The sequence below is a fragment of the Pleurodeles waltl genome, chromosome 6 (genome assembly GCF_031143425.1).
Source record: "Pleurodeles waltl isolate 20211129_DDA chromosome 6, aPleWal1.hap1.20221129, whole genome shotgun sequence".
NCBI classification, from domain to species: Eukaryota; Metazoa; Chordata; class Amphibia; order Caudata; family Salamandridae; genus Pleurodeles; species Pleurodeles waltl.
Genome location: NC_090445.1, coordinates 746,537,724 through 746,562,414, shown reverse-complemented (window position 1 = coordinate 746,562,414; position 24,691 = coordinate 746,537,724). Strand labels below are relative to the sequence as shown.

The 24,691-nt window shown below is 43.4% G+C and overlaps 1 protein-coding gene across 2 annotated transcripts in view; it reads left to right on the top strand.

Moving 5' to 3' along the window:
• Positions 1-24,691, top strand: part of ATRNL1 (attractin like 1) — a 2,088,076-nt gene that overhangs the window by 341,450 nt on the left and 1,721,935 nt on the right. For both annotated transcript variants that reach the window (XM_069239275.1, XM_069239274.1), the window contains exon 6: positions 18,962-19,136. In XM_069239275.1, the coding sequence (XP_069095376.1) occupies positions 18,962-19,136 (175 nt within the window). The remainder of the gene's footprint in view (positions 1-18,961; positions 19,137-24,691) is intronic.

The window sequence follows — 24,691 nt, the reverse complement described above, 5'->3', positions numbered from 1 at the left end:
GCCAAGACTGGTGCTGAGGAGTGGTATAAGGAACAAAGTTATTAGGGAGGGTTATGAGATGATTATTCAGGAAAGAGTTAAAAGAAAAGTCAGGTAAAACAGTTACTGTGGAGAAGTGAGTTAAACAATGAGAGGGTTGAACTAGAGCTATGGAATAGCCTTAGGAGCTAAGACCCACCGACCACTCAAAAACTCTAGGAATCATCCTAGACAACAAGTTCAACATGACGGCTCAAGTCAACTCAATATGCACCTCCTGCTTCCACATCCTGCATATTCTTTGAGAAATCTTCAAATGGCTGCCTCAGAGCACCAGATAGAATGTCACACACACACTCATTACCAGAAGGCTGGACTATAGCAGCACTCTCTCCGTCAGAATCGCCATAGACTCCAGAATATCCAAAACACCACTACAAGACTCCCAAACTGCACCCACATCACACCACACCCCATTAACAAATGCAGCCAATTCAAACTTCACGAACAATAATGAAGCAGGACCAGAATGCCTGAGCAGCCCATACACTTTCATCAAGGTACCAGACATCTATTCTCTGCCTCCCTCTCACTTGCATGCATACTACTCATCCACAGAAGCAAAATTGAAGGTTGCTCATTGTCCTACATCACACCCAAGGCAAGAAATGACCTTTCTCAACCCACCAGAGCTTCTTCTTCCCTTATTCAGTTCCGCAAGAATCTGAAGATCTGGCTCTTCCAGGAAGCACCTTGGGCACCTCACACCTACATGCCTGCCCAAGCACCTGGACACCCTCTCAGGTAATCAGTGCAGTATACAAATCAATATAACATAACATAGCTATTTACTGGCAGGGGTACTGGGTAGTGTGCATTCTATAGTGGAGGGAAGAAAACTGTGATTGGCAACTGGACCTGTCGGACAACCACCAATGACAAGTGTGTCCTTCAAATGTATTGGAATAAATCACTCCGAAGGTCTGTTAAGTTTTGTAGAGTATACCAGAGAGGAGTATATAACCTCAGCCATTATCAGTGGGAAGCTGCTTTCCAGTCCAGCAATAACTGCAAATTCTAATTAAAATCCCTATTATGTCAGGGGGCATTCTAATGAAAGTTACCACATATCTTCCTTTGTACAGTATGTTAACTTACACTTACAATAGCAAAATTAATCGTAACCAGGTATCAATTAAATGTTTCAAGACAAGGCAGATAAACTGATATAGTAAATAGTTGGTAAGAGAACTTATGAGAAAAGCACACAAAGTCCCAAAGCTAATCTGAAAGGTTTTTGGTTTCCTACAAGATCTCATGCTTCTTCCCACACTGAAATAAAATTTACTTTTAGATGTAACATAATTTTGACTCAGACCATTTGCTTCAAGACCATGCAAGTAAAGTTTCAGAGCTCTACTCAAAATCCAAATCCCATGATCCTCAATCTTGAGAGAAGATGAGAATTTAGTCAAGTATATCCTAATCCAGTATATTTGGTTTTCACTACATCTCCACACCTCGCTACAAGTTCTTTAGTAGCATTATGCATGGCATACCTGCTTGTCTTTCTTTTTTTTTTTTTTTTCTTCTTGCTAAACTCTTCATTCAATTTCTTTTCCCAGATCATTCAGACTGCATTCACCCTGTGCATTCAAACACTTGGCTTTTACCAAAGCAGGACAAGTAAACATATTCACCTTTCTTTTTCCAAAAAGTTCAAAAGGAGTGGCACTCTGTAATTAAATGGGGTGTACCCTTATACATCGTAATTTTCTATTCTAGCTCAATTTCAGAACAAGTCATTGATCAAGACTCTGAGAATGGTTTTCTTCATTACTTTTTTAACCTTTCTACCATACCATTACTTTCTGGATGGTCAAGAGAACAAGAAAACACCTCTTGTGCTTAACTCCTCTTTCAGACAAGAATCTCTCCATCTCTTTCGATATACATTGCACACCAATACCAGTCAAAATGGTTTTAAGAAAACCTTCTCTATCAAAAATCTGATCTAAGAATTTAACCAAATTCCAGGATTCTATGGAATTAGTTAAGGTAACTTTTGGCCAGCGTGAAAACATATCAATCACAACAATAATATATTTGCCAAAACTCATAACCTTGACCAGATCATCAATATCTAAAGCAGCGTCTTCCAGGGAGCCTTGGATAACCTTCTAAAGAGCGTGGTCTGCTTCCTACTCTTTAAAATATTGTCACTTTTGACGCACACACATTCAAACAAACATTCTCTCACAGTTCTCTCTCCACCCATATATCCATAACCGACCACAATATAAACCCAAGTCTCTCTTTGGTTTTAGAAATTACAGAATGTCCTGATGCCCAGTCTCAACAAGACATTTCCTCATGCTTTTAGGATGAACATGTCTTTGTCCTTTATCAACAATCCACCCTCTTGAGATATTTTCTCTCTGAATTTCCAATACCTTTTATGTAACTTATCACTTTTCCTATCACACTACTAACCATCTTTTACACATTTATTAACCTATTGTAACTCAGTCATTGTTGACCTCTGTTAACCATTCATCTTCTTGAAAAATGGCCTCAATGATGGAGCAAACATCAATTCCTGCAATTCCTCTACCTGCAAGACAATTTTTTTCTTCAGACACTTAGGGCACTACAAAGTCATACTCTTGTAGTGCTAAAACCCATTTAATGATGCATATTAAAATGGCATCTACCCTTTTTTGTGAATACCTATTTAAGAAGTTTGTAATCCATCTTCACTTCAATCTTGCTTTCCCACACAAACTTTCTCAGCTTCTTGGCAGCCCAGCGAGCAACCAATGGTATCTTCTCAGTTAACAAATAATTTATTTCAGCCCTTTTTTCATTTCTTGATACAAACAGAATAGTGTGTTCAGGTCCATCAGCATTCAGTCACAGAACAGATCCCAAACCCTTTGAGGTGGAGTCTGTCTCTATAACAGTACTGTCACCTGGTCAAAACTCTGTATACACTGAAAACTATTCACGCACTTTGTCACTGAGCTGAATTCATTCTCATAAGAGGAATTCCATGGAGAAACAGCATCTTTCTTATTATGGGTCGTGTCTGCAAGGTTAGGGATTAATTTACTATACTACTCTTTCATCCCCAAAAACGTAATCACTTCATCCTTACGACTAGAACTTGGCATTTTACTTATACCATTAACTAAGCTTGATTGTGGTTCAGTACCACACAGTATGCTCTTATGGTCTAGATACTCTAATTTGGTGAAATTAACCTTATGTTTCTTAGCTTTTAGTGTAAAACCACACTGTATCAGTCATGCCAGAAAATGTTCACGCCATCCACATTCCTCAAAACATTTTCCATCCAGCAACTGATATAAGTCGAAAAGGAATTCTTAAAAATGTGAATGTTCCAAATGGAGTGACAAACACAGTCAGATCTTGAGACTTGCCATGTACCCTCACTTGAAGATATGCTGCGGTTAAATGTAATGTTCAAAAGCATACTGCTCCATTAATCATTGAAAGTATTTCCATTATATTTGAAAGTGGACAGTGATCTACAACCACACATATTCAGTTCACTTAAGTCCACAAACAAACTGGTACCTCCACTGGACTTGCGTGTCATGACAACAGGAGCCAACCATTCCATTGCCTCTTTGTTTTCCATTATACCATTGACTTTTTCCAGTTCTTGCAACGTTGCTTCTCTCACCATGATAGTAACATTCCTAACCTTCTCTTTATGAGTTACAGAACCCCTTTTTAATTTGATTCTGTGAACATACCCTTTGAGATATTATAACCTTTCCTGAAGCACTTCTGTAAGTTCCTTTTCATATCCTGGTCTTCCTTTTTCAAACTGTCCTACACCATTTTTTTCTTTTAATCTGACAGCTGGAGTTTTATTTGGGTCTATATAAATCATCATATCCTTGTTTTAAAACAAAATTTTCAGTGACTCACCTCTCACAAATATGACAATTTTTTCTGTGGTAAATATATCTTTGAAAAAATACACCAATAAAATAACCTAACAATTTGGTAGGTTATCCTTCATATTCTTTGTGATGAAAGTCTGGCTTATATAATGTGACCCTTCCTTTCAGGTGAGTTAGCACCTGTTCCTCAGGACCATCCTTGCCATATCCACAGGCTTGCAATACAATCTCATCACAGTCCTCTTCTTCATCACAGTATGCTTCTCTGATCCTCTTTCGAATCATTCCTGACAAACAACATTTTTTAAACTGTAAAGTGTAATTTCCTGCTGCATTTTTTTATATGTAGCCTTCCATCCTAAACAGTCCTTTTGCTTGGCAAATGTCTTGACCTCCACATCTAAATCAAACTTCTTGAAAACTCTTGGTGTCGTTTTGCTCTTTGGTATCCGTAATCTGCTCTATTCCTTCTCTCTTTGCTTTCACTACTTGAGCATTGTCACCAGATGTTTTTGAGCTAAGATTGCTATCCTTTTTTATCTCCTCTGCACAGGCCTTGCTGTGCTCACACTACCTGCCAATAAACACTGCCTGTGACAAAGATGGGATTATCCTTTTGCCAAAAGACCTTCTTAGCTTTCTCAATTCGACCCCTTCACATTAGCTGATCTCTCAGAGTTCCTCACTGTTGACCCCAAAATTGCATGTCGAAGCAAGTTCTTGTAACTCTGTTATGTATGCCTTTTCAACACTCCTTTGCATACATTTGTCAAAATGCTAACATTCTAATGCAGTTGACACTCTTGGGAGAAAATGCAAGTCTAATTTCTTCAAAAACATCTTTCACCCATTCACCTCCTGTGGATAAGTCTGGAAGAAGCGCAGACATTCTGCTCTTCTGGTCCTTACAATGCATCTGTTAAAATGTTTTGCATTCAACACTTAAAGAGGTTTTACACTCTTGCATAATGAATAAGCACCTTCTTCCATTTACTGCATTGAATGGAAAGCTCCCCTGAATTTATCAAGAACAATTGCAGAGGAGTAACGTTCTGCATTATTCAGTTTATATAAATGCACCAATATCCAACACAACACTAGAAATAGCCCCACGCCGTCAAGATGCATATGTGGAAATGCGACTACTAACAGTCATCCCCAATATTAGAATTTCAAAGCAGTGTACACAGCCTGTAAACACAAGAGAGAGTTCAGTAGCTGCTCCAAATGCACCAATATTTGATACAATACTCAAGAAAACCCCTCCTCATTGAGAAGAACCCTATGAGAAAGAATTTATCCAGAATCCACTTTTAATGTGAAGTATCCAACTAGAAGTAGAAGGGCCTGAAAACTGTCCGATAGCTGGTTGTCTGGCAGGCCGGTAGCAGTCACAGACGGAAATTTGAAGCTGAGACACTCACTGTACTCCCAACACGTTCCTGGGGAGTTGATCTGACTTCCAACCCGTCTGTGAGATGAACGAACCGTTAAAAGACAGTTCAAAAACCTGTAGTGTTTCTTGAATACAAGACTCTACACAAAGGTACACAATGTGACCCACACAAAGATGGCGACATGCACCCCTTCACAGATAGGCGTCGCAATGGTGCTCAACATCATCTCACATGAAGATGGGTGCAGCAGAAATGACTGCTTCTTCCAAAGCAAAGTATACTTCCCAAACAATGGTGGGAAACACAGTGTGACGTGATGATGTAATGGTTGTCATCCAGGAGTGCAAGAAAACAATGAGGTAATGCCACAGCAGAAACCCTGGAGAGAAGTGGAGCACGCCAGGGAGCTGACAATGATGAGACAAAGAAGGCACCCACAATGCTGCTGTGCTGGAGACCAGTACGCACACAGTGCTCAGTTCAAGAAACCGTCATGTAAATTGATAACGTTAATTAAGTATCTTAAAATAGGGCACCCCTGGGTGGTAAAACAAAAAATTAGCATAGCATGATTTTTTTCTAGCTCATACAGTTCAAAAGTTAATAAAAATGCTGCAGCATGTGTGGCTGTGCAATGGAAGACCCATTACCAAGGCCACTGGTCACATCTCCAGTTCTTATTGCTGTACTTGAGTGTTGAATTAGTACTAATTAGGTAAAACATTTGCCCAGACAGTGTAAATGTGTCAAAATAACAAAATTATGAAATGTGCTACTTTATCTGTTTATATGTCTTTGTTGGCTTTTTTTTTAACAATCTCTTTGTTAAAAGATCTGTTCATTAAGTGGATGGTCAGGGACATCCCAGTGTGTCTACATTGACAATATTCAAGAGCAGATCACACAACAATATGGAGGAGGCAGCTTGGTGTAGGTAGCAAATTGTAGGATGATGACCCAGAGCAATATAGTGCACCCATTTTGTAGAAGAGTGGCCAACATATGTAGCATGAAATAACGCAAAACAATAACTCTTGAAACCCTCAAGCTGGCGCTGCTATGTGCAGCTAACCAGGATTGTGGGACTGAGCATACCACACACAGAGGATATGTATGTATGTATGTAAGTGGGTATTCGGGTGAGGAAGAGTGGATGGGCTCACATTTACAGAGTACACTCTGGAGGGCGCAGGGTCCCTTGTTGATGTGTGGGGGGACAAATGTGCTTGAGTCACCCAGTGGTATAAGCTGATCAGCCTGTGAGAGGAGCGGATTTAAGCTGTTGAACAATCTGAGAACATAGGTATCTCATATCGTTGCGGCTCCACCCCCGTCACAATCTACAATCCTGTATCATGCCATCTGCCTCTGCTATGGCCCATTTGTGAGTCGGCTGAAGCCAGCATTTGATCGTGGGTGAGGGGCCTTCCAGGCCATGGTCATTAAGAGCTTAAAAAGGACCAGTGCTAGATCCACCAGCTTTAGGTAGTGTCTAGTGTGTTTGATGTGTTTTGTGATCCCTAGGAGACAAAGGAGTGGGTCTGGTGGTAACTGGACATCAATCACTCTTGATATCTGTTCCATCACCTCAACCCATGTGTGCATCAGCGGTAGGCAGTTCCAGACCATGTGCCTTAACCTGGTGTTTGTATGGCCACATCGCAGGCATTCTGGAGATACCGCTGGTAACATTTTGTGCAAGCGGTGTGGTGTGAGGTAAGTTTGATGTAAGTAGTTAAATTGCGTGAATTGTAGACAGGCATTGTGCGAAACGCACATCACTCGCTTCAAGGTCGTGGTCCACTGTTTAGTGGTCAATTCTGTGCCTAGGCAGTCAGCCCACTTGGACTTACTCTGAGCTACAAGTCCTTTGCACCCCACCAGTGATGCCGCATATAGCGCCGAAATCACACGTCGGCCTAGTCTGAATGTTAAGAGGCACTGCAAGCCAAGGTGGCTTGGCCTTGTGTCATAATGTCCCTGATTGCCGCCACAATTGCAGTATACACAAGAAAAAGGCCCGCTCTGAACTTTTAGAGTTCCTGTAGCCCTTGAAAACAGTGCAGAGCACCATCATTGTATAGATCACCCAGTTGGGTGAGCCCGGCTTCTCGCCATGGTGAAAAGTAATGGACTCCTCGTAGATTTTTCATGGCTGGCAAGAACCAAAGGGACAGCTGCTCCACATATGGAGTCGGTGCGTGTCTGAGTTACATGTAGCAAAGCTAAACACGTTTGGCCATGTGCGTGAGTCTGCCCGCTCCCTTTGTTGGCCCTGCCGGTGAAAGCAGCCATTCCAGCACATCTGTGCTCTTTAGGTCTGCCGAATCACTCTACCGTTCGCCGTCTCATCTCCCGCCAACCAGCACATAGGCCACAGCAGTTGAGCCTCTGTGAAATACAGCTCCAGGTCTGGGACTCCGAGTTCCATAATTAAGTGTACTTTCACTCCATAAATTGACTTTTCTTGCCTCATAATTTCGTCCAGCCCTGCCATATAATTCCAGTGGCTCTCCTTATACTGTATTACTGAAACATGGTAATACGACTGTGCCTCTGTGTTTAACATTGCATTAGATGTGAGATTCTGGCAATCGAGATGCACTGCTGCCATCTAGTGGTTAGTTAATGCAGCAATTTTTGAAAACGTATTGAGTCGTAACATTCCAGCCACTGCTCACCCATGTCTCCCAGAATATCGACCATTGGTGTCACAGAACTATGCACAGTGCAGTACAGTGTATGTTTTTTTTAACGTGAACACTACTTTGTACGTGATTAAAAAAAAAAATGTACAGAGTAATACAGAAGACCGAGTGTGACCAGCGTCCTACCAGTAATATTTACTGCATTATAACAGGTGTTATTTCCACACCAATAACATTGATGGGGAGATTGGGCGCAACTTGTGCAGAGGATAGTAAGCACATTTTTTATTTTCATAAATATTTTTTTTAATTATGCTTCCTATGCAGCGTTCGAGAAAGTAACAAACGTAAAACCCGCATATAGAGTACGTATCAAGTAGCTAAAGTGCACGAAATCTAGACTCGTAGGACGAGGCTCTTTGCTCTGTATTATCGCGGGACGCTTCTACCCTGGGAAGAGTGACTGCACGGAGGCTTCAAAAACTATGTTGTGAGGCGGGCGGTCTCAGGGGCCAGGGTGGCCGCTAGCATGCGCGCCTCTGGCTGACACCGGCGACACGGGAGCGGCCTGCTCCAGTCTCTCTCCGAACTGGCTCCAAAGACGAGTGCTTTTGAACGCCGTTTCTGAAGACTGCGAGGGCCCTTGTCCACATTTTGCCTATTTTTCTTCTGGTGGTGCTGCTTAACCTCCTATCGTGCCCATATTTTCAGCACACAGACTAAGGTGCAATCTGACAAAAAAGGGATATGGAAAATTATTTTTCATATGACCACAGGGCGCATCCAAGTGCGTAATGCTGTATTTTGTCACTGAGATAGCTTGAGACCTTCCTATGAATGCATTAGGTGATACAGTGGGTTTGGAAGTGATTTGTGTTTTGGCAGGGACGTAAGGTCGCAAGGTCAGTGCTAAATAGATGCAGTCCCCCAGCTTCTTTCTAGCTACTAGTCTCTCCTTGATGCATCATTCGAGACAAACTCCCCATGACTCTAGGTTCAGTGTATTTGGTCTAAGTGGCCTGGTGGCAGATGCAGTGAGATCAGATTCAAAATTGAAACACCTTGTAGAGCCTGTACCGGTATTGGAATGCAGGTGCTCTCTGGTTGTGATCTTTTGGCCCTACTCGCAAAAGGCAGGCTTAAAGATAAAAAATGTGCTCCTCTTTTATTTCTTCTATGTTTGAAGCAAAGTTCCAGCTTTTATGGGATTCTGAAAGATTTTCATAAGTACCCCTCAAAAGCTATGACTGTAATAGTTTTATGAGTACCCCCATTGTCAACAATGTCAAAGAATTTCCACCAGGTAAAACATTCCATGGACGTTAGTGTAACACAAACATGTGTTAGTTTATTTAACTATTTTTTAGGCTCATTCAAGAGTGAGGTGGGATTTGCTCCTTCTGTAATAATTAAAACTCCCCATTCGTTGTCAGAGGATGCTTACCATGATCGCGTGGGCGACCTGATCAAATGCGGCTGTGATGTAAAGTAGATTAATGTAACAAGGCTGCCATGAGCCCTGGTGCAAGCAAGGAAAATGGCCCATTTCGACTACTGCTGAGACAGTAAAATGCAGCACTCTCAGGGTTCTGTGGGCTGCAGTCAGTGACAAATGAAAGACGGGCCATTCGCAGTGAGAGGCGGGCGGGGAACCAGGAGACTTCAGTTGACAAGACACAGTGGTAGCAGGGGCAGTTCTGAGCCAGCAGTAGAAAAATAAAACGATAGTCGTTTTATTTTTCTGCAGTGCAGGGAGGGGCGGGGCTGGACCGTGGGGGGGTGTGGGGGGGGAGAGAAGAGTGTGCACCTAAGTGCGCATGTGTTTTCGCTGGCCGTCTGAGGCTGGCCAAACACACATGCGCACTTAGGTTTCTCCAGCCTACCTGTGTTTTACAGCTGGGCTGGAAAAACTGCACAGACCCCAGTGTTGTGTCTAAGCAGCAGTCCGAGCCGCTCAGCCCAATCCTGGTGCTGCTTTCATACTAGGTGTAGCATGGAAGCAGCCCCAGGACTGCTGGGGAGCCTGTGCTGGTGTCCTAGGGAATGCTGGGACACGACATTGAGGCAACAGGACTCCGATCGCCCCCCTCACCCCACTCCTTCAGATTTGCGGCAGATGCCGCTGCGCAGTAGTCCTCGTAAAGTTAAGAGAGGTTCGATTATATGGGGAAAGATTAAGCCACATGTATGAATAAATGCAGATGTGGCCGCTTTTATTTCTGAATTACGTAACAAATCAAAATAGACGGGGAGCTGTCACTGCACCCATATATTAATTTGGTTCTTTTCTCAGTGCACACAAGAGGTGGTCCTCGCGGGGCAGCACCTGCAGTGAGTTCCTCACTTGTTCAATGCAGGGCGCTTCACAGTAGTAGAATAAGTGTGCTACCTCAATTGCACCAACTTGAAGGCTGAGTATTTGCCTTGCAATAGGGGTCATAGGTCATTATTTTTCCCTTCTCTTTGTCTTTTGACAAGTCTAACTGCTGATTCTCACATTACCCTGGTAAATAATGTCTTTTGTTTTGCGGACCAGTGACTGCTAATGTGAACCCTGTAGGAGTGAGATGCTAACATTTGTATCTGAATGGTTACCTCTGCCTTCTCACCAACTACGCTGTTTAACCCATGTTTGCCTGTAGGAAAAAAGGCAGAAAGCAAAAAACATTTTATTTCGCTTTTCACAATTCTTTGCTTTGTTAAACGGTCAGACCTATACTAAAAGTGTATGTGGGTGAGCTAAAAAGGATGAGCTAAAATGTTTTACTGGTGTCTCCCTGCCACAAGATTTAAAACAGGAGGGTTGAGCAACAGAACCTACTTCTCTTTTCCAGCAACATATTTTGGTGCTCTAATATTGCTCATTTGGGATTCCAGCATCTTACCAGGAATACAGGTATCTCACAAATATTGTGAAGCAATCCCTGCTTCAAAGACCATGTGATGGGGCAAATTTCTTCAGGGCCCGCTCCTTGAGGCGGATTTGCAAAGTACTATTGGTGAGGATGTCAATACGCGTAGCATGTTTCACAGGGCAAAATCATAGCCTGCACTATGAACCAGGTTATGCCCATGCTGGCCAGCTACGCTTACACCAGCCTGGGTGTGGGTAGCATAAGTGCATAGGCCTTCAAACCACAATCCACATGCCCAACACCAAAGCATCTCCATCTTCACTACCAGTAGCAAAAGGGCAGTAGTAGTGATGCAGTTATGGTGTGGTCCCTTCATTCTTCATGGCCCTGTCTGTGTTGAACCCTGTTTGGGAAAGCAGCGCCGTTGAGGGTGAAGATAACAGATTTGGCAACATTATGGAAGAGAGGTTTTTGTGCAGGGTGCATCCTGAATTGAATTATTGCAAAGTCCCTTCAGATGTGGTGATCATTGAAAATGAGGCATAGTGAAGGAAGGTAATTGCCTAGGGTCACATTGTTTGGTCATGCTTGTTTTCCTCATTAGACATTATGCAATTCAGATTGTGAATTGGTGTGGCATTCTTTCCCTAGGAAACCAGGATTGAAACCAAGTTTCCTGATTATACATTGTGCAATTCAGATCCTGGATGGGTATGGCACTCTTTCCCCCTTCCTCCCTGGTGACAATTTTATTAGTGATCCACGCGGCAAATTAGTTGTCTTATGCCTCTTGCACAAGGCCTTTATTGTTGTTATAGATGGAACAACATTATGGTCTATTAAAACATATACAAGAGAGGTTTTTATGCAGTGCACATTCTAAACTGAATTATTTCAAGGTCCTCTGAAATGAGATGATCACAGAAAAAGAGGCAGAGGTAAGAAAAGAAATTGCCTAGGATCACACAGTTTGGGCGAGTTGGGAGACTGTGACTGAAACCAGGGTCTCTAGGTCAGTTACTTGCACTTAGTTGTTGCCCAGAGTCCAACAAAAGCGTCTGACTGAGCTAGGCATGTAATGCAAGTGCATGCAGGCACGCCTCTTCATAGATAAGGTACACCTTGAGCAGACACAGTGCAAGCTTCCTTCCTTCAGAAGACGGGTACAGCCAGGGTAGCCTCAGCCCACAGTTTTTCCCATCACAGGTGGGCTACAAATTGGGCAGCAGCAGTGCAAGCTTTACTTCCTCATAGAAGAGGGACAGTATGGCAGTAGCAAAGCAAGCTTCCCGCTCTCGCAAAAGGCAATCTGCGCAATGTTCCATTTCCCACAGACCAGATACAGCAGCGCAGACAGGCTAGCTTTCTCAGAACATGAACAGATAATGCATCAGTGACATGTAGGTTACAGACAGATCTCTGGAGTGGGAGCTTACTTCACGGTGGTGAATGTATAGATGGATGAGTTAGTGAATATGCAAGTTCTGACTCTGTTCTTGCTTGGATGATATTCTAAGTCCACGTCTGTGAAATCCTGCTGTCTCTGTTTATTCTTTGGTGTTCCTTGTTTTGAGACACAGCCTTCACCCAGTAGATTACTGTTATGTGGAGCAGCCCGGCCACAGCATGAGTACATTTGCTGTAGACAGGCAAACAGGTGCCAACCTCATCAATAAGGTTTTGGATGCAAACGCACCTGGGGCTATCCAGTCACAGGCTTCGTGCTGCACCTGTTCAAAATGTTGAGGACCGCCAGTTGTACACACAGTCCCACCCCGAGGCCTTGGGAAGATGGCATCCAGTCGCTCTCCGCAGTATTAGAAGCGCAGCTCTCCTCCTGGTGGGACCCCAAGAAGCAGAGCGTGCCTCAGTTCAATCTGAGCACCAAGGGGAGGTAGCGAGGAAGAGAGATCGTGCGAGGGTCCTTACACCGTGTCAAGTTCTAGGCGATGAAATCTCTGAGAAGACCTAAAGTTGCAACTTGTGCAACTTAAAAAACATCAGCAAGCCATTGACCCCGGAGCTAATCTCTGCCGGTTTGCTTCCAGGTCGGTCAGGGTATATATTGACCGTCTAATCAGGTCACCTATAAAATGTCAATATTTAAATGTATGCATTTCCTGTAAGTGTTCCTGGCAGCAGCTCTACTATGGATTTCCTTGATCTGAGCAAACGTGTCGAAAGGAGGTAGGATGGATTGGATTCTGTTTATTTGACACAAGAGGTCGCTGTACACTAAAATATGATCTATTCATTTGCCAGAACACTCTCAGTAAATAAATGTATACCAAAGAAACAATGTGGTCTCTTGGAATTATTTAATTTATGCTCCGTTCAGCAAAGTAAGCTTCTACCTGTTTATTTGAATTTATTTTTAAATTAGATTTTCATTTTGAATATGAAAACACAAAAACCCACCCCCAGGCTTACACCATCAATTTGCTTGAATTTTGTAACGTTTTGTATATATTGATGCCTTACTTGATCGCTGTGACTTGGTGGGTTTGAATTGATAATGAATATATGCTTACTGCACAAAAATAAATACTTTGTGTTTAACAGGAGTGTGACAGCATGCTCTGGAGTGGACTTGTGATTAGCTGTAAGTGAGGTGTAAGATGGACATCCCTGTGCCAACTCTTTTGTTTATCGGTGACATGATGAATATACCCCTGTGCTGCTGACTTTGATTGCCAGATGGTACAAAACACCCACCCACTACCGATGCCATCCTCGAGACACCCCTTTACTCAAGCCTTCCGATTGTCGTGTCATAGACAACACTTTACAGATTCTCTTTGATTGTCAGATGGTTCAAAAACACCCCTTTGATGATGCTTTCTGATCTTCAGATGGTTTAAGACACCCCTATACTGAAGATTTCTAATTGTCACATGGTATAAAACAACCCTAATACTTTTATTCTTTGATCGTCTATGGTACAGGACACCGCTGTGCTGATGCTGTCTGATCGTCATATGGTACAAGACACCCCAACATTGCTGGCTTTCTGATTGTCAGGTAGTAAGTGATGCCCCTGTACTCCTGCCTCTCTGAATGTCAGATGGTGCAAGACACCCCAGGGCTGCTGCCTTTCCAATTATCGTTTAATACAAGACACCCCTATACTGATGCCTTCTAATTGTCAGATGGTACACGACATCTCCCTGCCGACACGTTCTGTTTGTCAGATTATAAAGGACTCCCCAATACCGATGTTCTCTAATTGTCAGATGGTACAAGACTTCCCCGTAGTGCTGCCTTTCTAATTCAAGCCCAAAGTCCACATATTTAAATACACTATATTTTATTTACACTACTGTTTAATTCTGCCAGTCTCTTTAACTTCAGCTCCCTCCTCCAAGTCTCACTACGAGGACCCTTTCTGACACTGGCTTCTTTGCTACATCCGTTCCCTGCTTCAGAGCAAGGCCCTTCCCTAGCACTAAGACGCTGAATCAGAGTCTGTTTGGACAGCCTCCTTTTCCAAAATACTATGCTGATCCCAGCCTCTTTACTATGGAGCAGTTTCCTGTTAACTCCTTGCGTGCAGTCACAGCTGGTGTCAGGCCAAAGTGGGGGGTTGGCCACAAAAACACAACAAAAATACACCCCCCACCCCCCCAAAAAAACATGCTTATTGCCGCTGCATCACCGATCTTCTGGCTTCACTTACTGCATTCACAGGCGCCCAGACTGCCCTGCGGCCAATCCGAATGCTACTCTCATGCTTCTGGCAGCATGAGAGCAGAGTCAAGATTGGCCTGAGCGCCCGCAATCCAAGACAGACTTGGGATCCTGTGCCTGCTGTCTTCATACCTGCAATGCAGCTCGGGTTGGCGACAGCTTACTGTGCATGGCAGTTTGGCCATCCTGAGATGGCCGGCCAAACCCACATACCCACTGACAACAGTGCACACCACTCCCCCTTGTGCCAGTAATCCGCCATGGCCCTGCCCCCTAGAAAAATAAAGCAATAATAAACATGGTTTATTATCGTTTTAGTTGTCAAGTTTTGCAGCTGCCTGCGGGGGAGGAGGGGTGATGCTCCTTTGCCATAGTGGAGGGGCTGCCTCTGTCTGCGTGTTAAAGCCAGTGCTTAATTTGTAAATAAAAAAGTGCTGGTGCAAAAAGCTCTCCTTTGAAACATGCGACTGCTGCAATTCAATGTGGGAGCACAGAATATAGAGGCATATAAAGCCATTTTGGGCCTTTTTAATCCATTTACAGTCACTTCCTGCCCCTTCAGCTCACCCCTGCAGCTTTCTGCTTTCTCCCTTTATGACACTTATTTGTTGATCTCTTCCTCTGTCTTTCCCATATGTGTGTTTTGCTCACAGTAAATGTCTGATGCAGAAAAATGAGTGCCGGCCCTCAAAAATAAGTGCTGGTAGCCCCCACTGAAAACCACTGGCTCAAATTAAGCACTGGTCAAAGCACCACAATGCCACGGGTAGCGTAAATGAGGTCTCTCACCTTTTGCTCCATGAGGACATCACAGCATTTGTCCCTTGTTCTTATCCTAAACTCCTCAGCAGCCTGTTACTTGCTACTGAGGGTCTAGGGCAGGGGCAAAAGCAGGAAACTACAGAGGTAAGAGGGCTTTCTTTCTGCCTTCTCTGAATTGTGTTGATCCTGCTTCTTTCATGACGTTCGAGACCAGGCATAGCAAGACCATGCCAGGAGTACCAAAGGGCAAGTCAGGGGTAGCAATTGATATCCTGGCTTCCCTTGATTGATTTTGTATTGTAAAATGTTGTGGGGATTCCTCAAGTTCAAACTATTTTCGGAAAGTCTTGTATTTATATTTCTTAGGCAGCAACGTCCAGCTTTTCTAGACAACTATACTTGTAATTGTGCTGTTGGCAGAGTTCTCTCTCACCTCATGTATCCCTCTGCCTTCTATAGCAGAGACTGGCGGTACCCTCTGGGGGATGGGATCGTGCACATCCTGGTCTGTGTCTTGCCCTGCCTCTCCTCGTGACCACCAGGAGCGCTGCAGGACCCTGGGCTGCTCCTGCACAAAGGTTATCAAAATTGAAGTCATCTGTGACCATCTACAAACAGATCTTTACCATGAACGCATCCCTGTTCTGGAAATCAGGAGACAGATATACGGGCAGCTCCTGCAAGAGTGTGCCCCAAGCAAATATTCAGGGAGGTATGTGCACGATTCTGCAAAAATTCTCCTTGCTTTCTTACTGCCCACAGTAATTGTGTGCACTCCAACAGAAAGGAGGCAGCTAAAGGTATAGTTGTTTCCTTAATAAAATTCCAGTCTCTTTTGTTTAGGATGCACAATGCTTTACCCCAAAAGTTACAGAAATAAAGGATAGTACACAAAGTATCTCTAAGGATAGACAAGGTGAGTAGCAGCCCTGATGAGTTAATCCAGAAATGCCAATAGACGGACACTGGTATTTGGAGAGTGTACTGATCAGCACCTCCTAGACTGAAGTCCATAATAAGGTGATCTCCAGAAGATGACTGAGGATGAAGGACTGGTCTGGCAAACTCTGGAGTTAATTGGACTAGAATGGATACTATTAGGTGGACTTGGATGGAGGCTGACCTCTGGATCGGTCCGGAGAAGACATCTGGAGATCCATACATGGTGAGCAACCAATGCACAGGACAGGAAGAGTAGTGAAACTGAAAGAAGGGAACTTAAAAGGAATATTATTCTGAAGCAGAAAACAGAGTAGGTTGAGTCACCAAAGCAGCAGGAACACTATAGCCAGAAAGTAGCAGTGGAAACAGACTGGAAGGGCACAAGAGGGCCTTCAGGTACCGCGCTAGCAGTTGTGAAGTAAAGGAGTGAGGATCAGCTCTCCTTCAGTAGTTTGAAATTGTTCTTCGACTACACACTATGCAAGATGGACTTCTGTGGATTGTGAATGCAAGAAAGTCAACACTGCCTTGTGACTTAGGTGCATTTCTGAAAGTTTGGCATTTTCTTGTAAAGACACCATACTGGCACACGCGCATCAGAGACACTTCCAGAAGTGCGCCATTATCCATCAGTTTCATCAATATTGCATCTCTTTCACTCTTATTCTTAAGTTTCTGTGCTTGTTTTTGACCTTATCAGCACTCTCCTGTCTGGCTAAACAGAATCTTCTTTCTTCATAGCAAGTAGATGCATACAGTAACAGGGCAGGTTCATAATCTATCATTTTGCAATATTCTGTGATAGAACTGCTGTCACCCCACCCCCAGAAAAGAAGAGAAAGCTGGGCACTTTCAGACATACCGGCCCTTATACCAAGGGTTTTCATTACATGGGTTTCTGAAAATACTGATTGTACCTGAAACGTTTTCAGACAAATTGGGATTACGAGGTTTGGGGGACAACCCACACTTTCGAAATTTCCTCCATAGACATTTCACAAATAAGATTTATGCAGGAAAAAGTGCTCAGAATGAGGGAAAACCTGCAGAAATCAGATGAAATCGCTGGTTTTACTGCTATGCTTTATTTATTCTGATGGGCGAAACATGCAATGATGTGGTATTCCTACACCCTTAAAAACCAAGGGCCAGATGTATCACGCATTTCTGCAATTGCAAACGGCCCAACCGGGCCGTTTGCGATCCCAAAAATGCATTTTGGTATGTATGAATTCCAATTTGCAATTCAGTAACTTGGAATTGCGACTACATACGGATTTGGGATTAGGAAGGGGCATGTCAAGGGTGTCCCTTCTTAATACCAAATTGCAGCGATATGTCGGAATGTTTTGTGACCGAAGTGCGGTTGCAAAACATTCCTATTTTACTACCTACTTCAAGTAGGCAGGACCCCTTCCCCTTTGTGAATGCATGCAAAAACATTTTATAAGAGCAGCCTAGACCAGTGGCCTAATGAAGTAGGGGCTGGTGGTTTATGAACATTATATCCACCCCCCTGCAACCCACCTATTCAGAGCAGGCAATGTGATTTTCTGTTTTCCTGTTTGCGACCACAAGGGAAAAATCTGCAAGTCCCAATAGAAGAAACATTCTCTTGACCCCCCCTATAGTCCGGGAGAAAACTCCTAGGTTGTCTGGATCATTAGTAATTTGTTTTTCAAAAAAAAACCATGGCCTTGGGAGTTTGTTTTTGTAATTGGTGAGCATTTGCCTTAAATTTGGAGGGGGGGCTCACCAATCTTTCAATGTTTTCACAAGAGTCACACTGATGGTGGTTCCTTTGAAAATTTATTACCACAGGGCTGACGGTAATTTCTAAATATGGCCGTCACCTGTCTGTATGGGTGGTGCACATAATATCCTACACCGCCCCAATTGGCAGAGTGAAAAACTCCATACTCTACACCAGGCACATAATCTGATTTTTCAGCTGAGATTTATGTGCTTAGATTTGTTTTGAACAAATGAAGGATTTAGCCTAAATTCTATATACAAATTTGTAGGTCTCATCGAGCCAGTAGGTAAGGAATTCGCCGAGCACCGGTTTACAGAGAACTGAAACGTCTGTTTCTTTAAACCAATCCCAAGAAGACTAACAGCAATGGGTCACAGAGGCCAGGCGTGCTCAATACCTCTTAACAGAAAACCATCATCCGGGGGGAAGGCTGTTCTTTCAGTTGTGGACTTCTGCCATTCAGGGCTAAATATTTATTGATGGGATTGTTGACCAATTGTCACTCCATGCTTTGTGACAGTATTTTAATGCCAATTACACGATTAGCCACCACAGCCTTATCTTGCTCTGCAGGTTTTTGTATTTTTTCATCTTTTCAATACTTTTGTGTTTCCTTTTGCTAGAAAATGATTTGTTCTGTATAAACAAGTATGCTTTCTGTGGTGTCACAGAATTAAGCCTTGTCAACTTTGCCATTTGATGTAATATGTTGACATCAATAAAAAAAACCAAATAAAATATAATTCTTTATACAAATGAGTAATAACAACAGAAAAACAACTGAAAGAAAGCCAGTGTGCTGGCTTTGAAATCTGTAGTGTACTTTGTACGTTTGACAGATTAATTGATTTTTTGTGTTAATCAGTTAAGGAAATGTGACATTTAGTGATTGGGATCTCTGTCATATCTTCTGCATTTGTTAGCATAATTTGACAAGAGTGTTTATGGTTACACAGCTCACCATTTTCATTCAGTTCATGCTTGTGTCTCTTAATTACAGGTCCTGACTGCTCGCTGCATGTGCCCTCCACCGAGTCCTACTGGACGCTTCCAAACGTGAAGCCATTCAGCCCTTCGGTGGGCAGAGCCTCCCACAAGGCGGTGATGCATGGGAAGTTCATGTGGGTGATCGGTGGATATACCTTTAACTACAGCTCCTTCCAGATGGTGTTAAAGTAAGTGATCACCTCCTTACCCACAAATGCAGCCACCGTACATGACTGACGTGGGGATCCAAGCAATCCTTCCCTTTTAGATTATATCCTTTGCCAAGGGCTTCCTGATTGGCTGTCACTCTTAAGCACGTGATGTGATATCCTCACCTTTTCTATTAGTTGATGATGGTTAGATTAGAGTGTGGGTAGGTATGAAAAGTAAAGCTATGGTTCTTTCTTGTTTCTCAAGAAACTGCAAAATGGTCTTCATATATCTTTAAAGTAAATAATTCAATCATTTCTGTGCCGTAGCAAAAAAGATGCTGTTCCTTCAAATAAAATACCACGTCTTTTAGCAGGTGCCACACAATCTTATACCTCCTTGTAAAAATATATACAAATGCATTGTTACTGTATCCAGCTTCAAACTACAAATGCCATGTTTGTCCTTAAAACAGAGAAGCATAATTTCTACATTTTCATGCAACACGTTCATCCAGTGCACTTTTTATTTTATTTTGGGGTATAGAGGTAAATAGACTGCATATATAGCCCAGGGGTAAACTGAAAAATGTGTAGAGAGCTGTGGATATGAGTACCCTCTTAAAGCTAAAAGTGGGTGGGGTGCAATAATAAGGGATGAGCCGGTTATTTGAGAATGCTGGGTATGCTTAGTCATTCCTCAGAGAAGCAGACCACTCATCAGTCAGTTTACTAGTATATATATATGTTCGGTGGCATGTGTAGCTGCAGATACACATGCTGTGCGTTATCCTGCCATCTAGTGTTGGGCTCGGAGTGTTACAAGTTGTTTTTCTTCGAAGAAGTCTTTTCGAGTCACGAGACCGAGGGACTCCTCCCTTTCGGCTCCATTGTGCATAGGCGTCGACTCCATCTTAGATTGTTTTCTTTCCGCCATCGGGTTCGGATGTGTTCCTCTTCGCTCCGTATTTCGAATCGGGAAAGTTAGCTAAATATCGAGAATTCAACAGTATTGTTATCGCTCGGTACCGGGTTAGTGTTATCGTATCGGCACCGATCGTAGAGGCGCTCCGGCGGCCCTTCGGGGCTTCCAATCTTCAGCGGGGCCTGGTCGGCCCGAACGCATCCATCGACGAAGACTAATGGATTGGACCCCCTTCCGCTTCTGTCCGAAGTGCCACTCGAAGTATCCTTATACAGACCAACACCTGGTCTGTAATCTGTGTTTATCACCAGAACACAGGGAGGATACTTGTGAGGCCTGTCGAGCGTTTCGATCAAAAAAGACCCTTCGTGATCGACGAACGAGAAGACTATAAATGGCGTCGACACCGAGAGAACCACTCGACGCCGAGGAGGAGGAAAGAATTTCCATCCAGGGGACGGACTCTGACGATTCCGAAAGTGAGTGAACCACGGCGATGCAGAAAACAGTGAGTAAAACTGCCAGGTCCAAAACTCACACAAAGATCGTTAAGGCCAAGGGGACGCCACCGCCAGCAGGCCATGGCTTAACCCATCGAAAAGAAGGTGACCAAACATTGGCACCGAAAAAGGCCAGAGATTTGCCGAAGACTTCCGACTCCGGATGAGATTCCGGCACCAAACGATCTCGACACCGAGAATTCGACTCACCCAAGGTGAGAAAAATAACGTCGGAACCGAAAAAGAGTTTATCGGAAACATCGGTACCGAAAAAAGCAGCTTCGGAGCCGAAAGGAAGCTCTTACACAGAAGAGCAAGGACTTTCCAGCCAAATGCATGAAAAGAACAGATTTGAGCAGGAAATAAGTATGGTTGAGCGAGACCATACGCAAAGGAGGTTGCATATCCAGAAAGAGACTGGAAAAATACAAACTCTTCCTCCAATTAAAACAAAAAGAAAACTGCCATTTCAAGAGTCAGAAATGCAGCCAAAGGCGAAGGTGGCCAGAGAAAAAACACCACCACCAAGTTTTTCGCCACAACCTTCACCACTGCACTCACCACAGTTGTCTCCGGTGGGAACACCTCCTATGCATTCACCTACGCATACAGGAATGATGCAGGATGATCCTGATGCATGGGACATGTATGATGCACCAGTATCAGATAACAGTCCTGAATGTTACCCAACAAAGCCGTCACCTCCAGAGGACAGTACTGCATATACGCAGGTACTATCAAGGGCAGCTACGTTCCACAATGTAGCAATGCACTCTGAGCCAATAGAGGACGATTTCCTCTTTGAAACCTTGGCATTCACCCACACTTCCTATCAAAGTCTGCCAATGCTCCCGGGCATGCTCAAACATGCAAAACAGGTATTCCAGGAGCCAGTCAAAGGAAGGGCTATCACGCCTAGGGTGGAGAAAAAATACAAGCCTCCCCCAACGGATCCTGTGTTTATAACACAGCAACTTACACCAGACTCGGTGGTTGTAGGAGCAGCAAGAAAGAGGGCAAACTCTCAATCGTCAGGAGACGCTCCACCGCCTGACAAAGAGAGTAGGAAGTTTGATGCAGCGGGCAAACGAGTGGCAGCACAGGCAGCCAATCAATGGCGGATCGCAAACTCACAAGCCCTACTTGCTCGCTATGACAGGGCACAATGGGACGAGATGCAACACATTATACAACACTTGCCCAAAGAACACCAGAAACGTGCCCAGCAGGTTGTGGAAGAAGGACAAGCAATATCCAACAACCAAATAAGGTCCGCATTAGACTTGGCAGACACGGCAGCATGAACGGTGAACACTGCGGTAACCATTCGCAGCCATGCATGGTTACGAAGCTCTGGATTGAAGCCAGAAATCCAACAAGCAGTGTTGAACATGCCTTTTAACCAGGAACAATTGTTTGGGCCGGAAGTGGACACAGCAATTGGAAAATTAAAGAAGGACACGGCCAAAGCCATGGGCGAGCTCTACTCCCCACAGGGCAGAGGCACATTTAGAAAGCCACAATTTAGAGGGGGGGTTTGAATGCAAACACCAGAGCCTTCCACCTTGCAAACCAGACCCACTTATCAGGCACAATACCAGAGGGGAGGGTTTTGTGGCTCATATAGAGGTGGACAATTCCCAAGAGGAAGGGGAAAGTTCCAGACACCTAAAACAAGCCAAACCAAACAGTGACTTAAATGTCACAAAACCCCAATACTTAACACCAGTGGGGGGGAGACTTACCGCATACTATCAAAACTGGGCACACATTACTACGGACGCATGGGTCCTAGCCATTATCCAACATGGTTATTGCATAGAATTCACAAATTTCCCGCCAGATGTGCCTCCAAGGGCACACAATATGTCCAAGCAACACTTAGACCTATTACAACTAGAGGTCCAAGCATTATTACAAAAACAAGCAATAGAGCTAGTACCCAACCATCAGAAAGGAACAGGCATCTACTCACTATACTTCCTAATTCCAAAAAAGGACAAAATGTTAAGACCTATATTAGACCTCAGATCACTGAATCTCTTCATCAAGTCGGATCACTTCCACATGGTAACACTTCAAGACGTGGTTCCCTTACTAAAAAAAGGAGGACTACATGTCAACGTTAGATCTCAAGGATGCCTACTTTCACATACCCATCCATCCTTCTCACAGAAAATACTTAAGGTTTGTAATACACGGAGTACACTATCAATTCAAAGTGTTACAGTTCGGGATAACAACAGCCCCAAGGGTATTCACGAAATGTCTTGCAGTAGTAGCCGCTCACATAAGGAGACAGCACATGCACGTATTCCCATACTTAGACGACTGGCTAATAAAAACCAGCACTCAACAACAGTGTCTTCTTCACACACAATACGTTATAGAAACTCTACACAAACTAGGGTTTTCTATAAATTACCAGAAATCACATCTGCAGCCATCCCAAATACAACAATACCCGGGAGCAAAACACACAAAAAGCGATTGCCACTCCAAGTCCACAAAGGGTCCAAGCGTTCCAAAATATAACATCAAGCATACAGCCAAACCAACACTACACAGTAAGGTTTGTAATGAAACTTCTAGGCATGATGTCTTCATACATAGCCATTGTCCCAAACGCGAGATTACACATGCGGCCCTTACAACAGTGCTTAGCAAAACAATGGACACAAGCACAGGGTCAACTCCAAGATCTAGTGTTGATAGACCGCCAGACACACTTCTCGCTTCAATGGTGGAACCCTATAAATTTAAACCAAGGGCGGCCATTCCAGGACCCAGTGCCTCAAGATGTGATCACAACAGATGCTTCCATGATGGGGTGGGGAGCACACCTCAACAAGCACAGCATACAGGGACAATGGGACAATCAACAACAACAACTCCACATAAATCATTTAGAACTGTTGGCAGTGTTTCTGGCATTAAAAGCATTTCAACTACTAATAGCCCACAAACACATTCTTGTTAAAACCGACAACATGACAACAATGTATTATCTCAACAAACAAGGAGGGACACACTCGTCACAACTGTGTCTCTTAGCCCAAAAAAATTAGCATTGGGCAATTCACAATCACATTTGCCTAATAGCACAATATATCCCAGGCATTCAGAGCCAGTTGGCCGACAATCTCAGTCGAGATCACCAGCAAACACACAAATGGGAAATTCATCCCCAGATCCTACAGGATTACTTCCTACGCTGGGGAACACCAAAAATAGACCTATTCGCAACAAAAGAAAACGCAAAATGCCAAAACTTCGCGTCCAGGTACCCACAAGCTCAATCCAAGGGCAATGCGTTAGGGATCAGTTGTTCAGGGATATTTGCTTACGCTTTTCCCCCTCTCCCACCCATTCCTTATCTGGTAAACAAACTAAGTCAAAACAGATTCAAACTAATACTCATAGCACCAACCTGGGCTCGCCAACCGTGGTACACAACACTGCTGGACCTATCTGTAGTACCTCACATCAAATTACCAAACAGGCCAGATCTGTTAACTCAACACAAACAACAGATCAGACACCCGAATCCAGCATCGCTCAATCTAGCAATCTGGCTCCTGAAGTCTTAGAATTTGGACACTTAGACCTTACACAAGAATGTATGGAGGTCATTAAACAAGCTAGAAAACCTGCTACAAGACATTGTTACGCAAACAAATGGAAATATTTGTTTATTATTGCCACACTAATCAAATTCAACGACTACATGCTTCTGCAAAGGACATTGTAAGCTACTTATTACACTTACAAAAGTCTAAGCTAGCATTCTCTTCAATTAAAATACATCTCACAGCAATATCTGCCTATTTGCAGATTACACATTCAACATCGCTTTTTAGAATCCCAGTCATCAAAGCATTTATGGAGGGATTAAAAAGAATCATACCCCCGAGAACACCACTAGTACCTTCGTGGAACCTTAATATTGTATTAACACGACTCATGGGACCACCATTTGAACCCATGCACTCTTGTGAAATGCAATACTTAACTTGGAAAGTAGCCTTTCTAATAGCTATCACATCACTTAGAAGAGTAAGTGAGATACAAGCATTTACTATACAAGAACCCTTTATACAAATACATAAACATAAAGTGGTTCTCTGTAAAAAATCCCAAATTCCTACCAAAGGTCATATCACCATTCC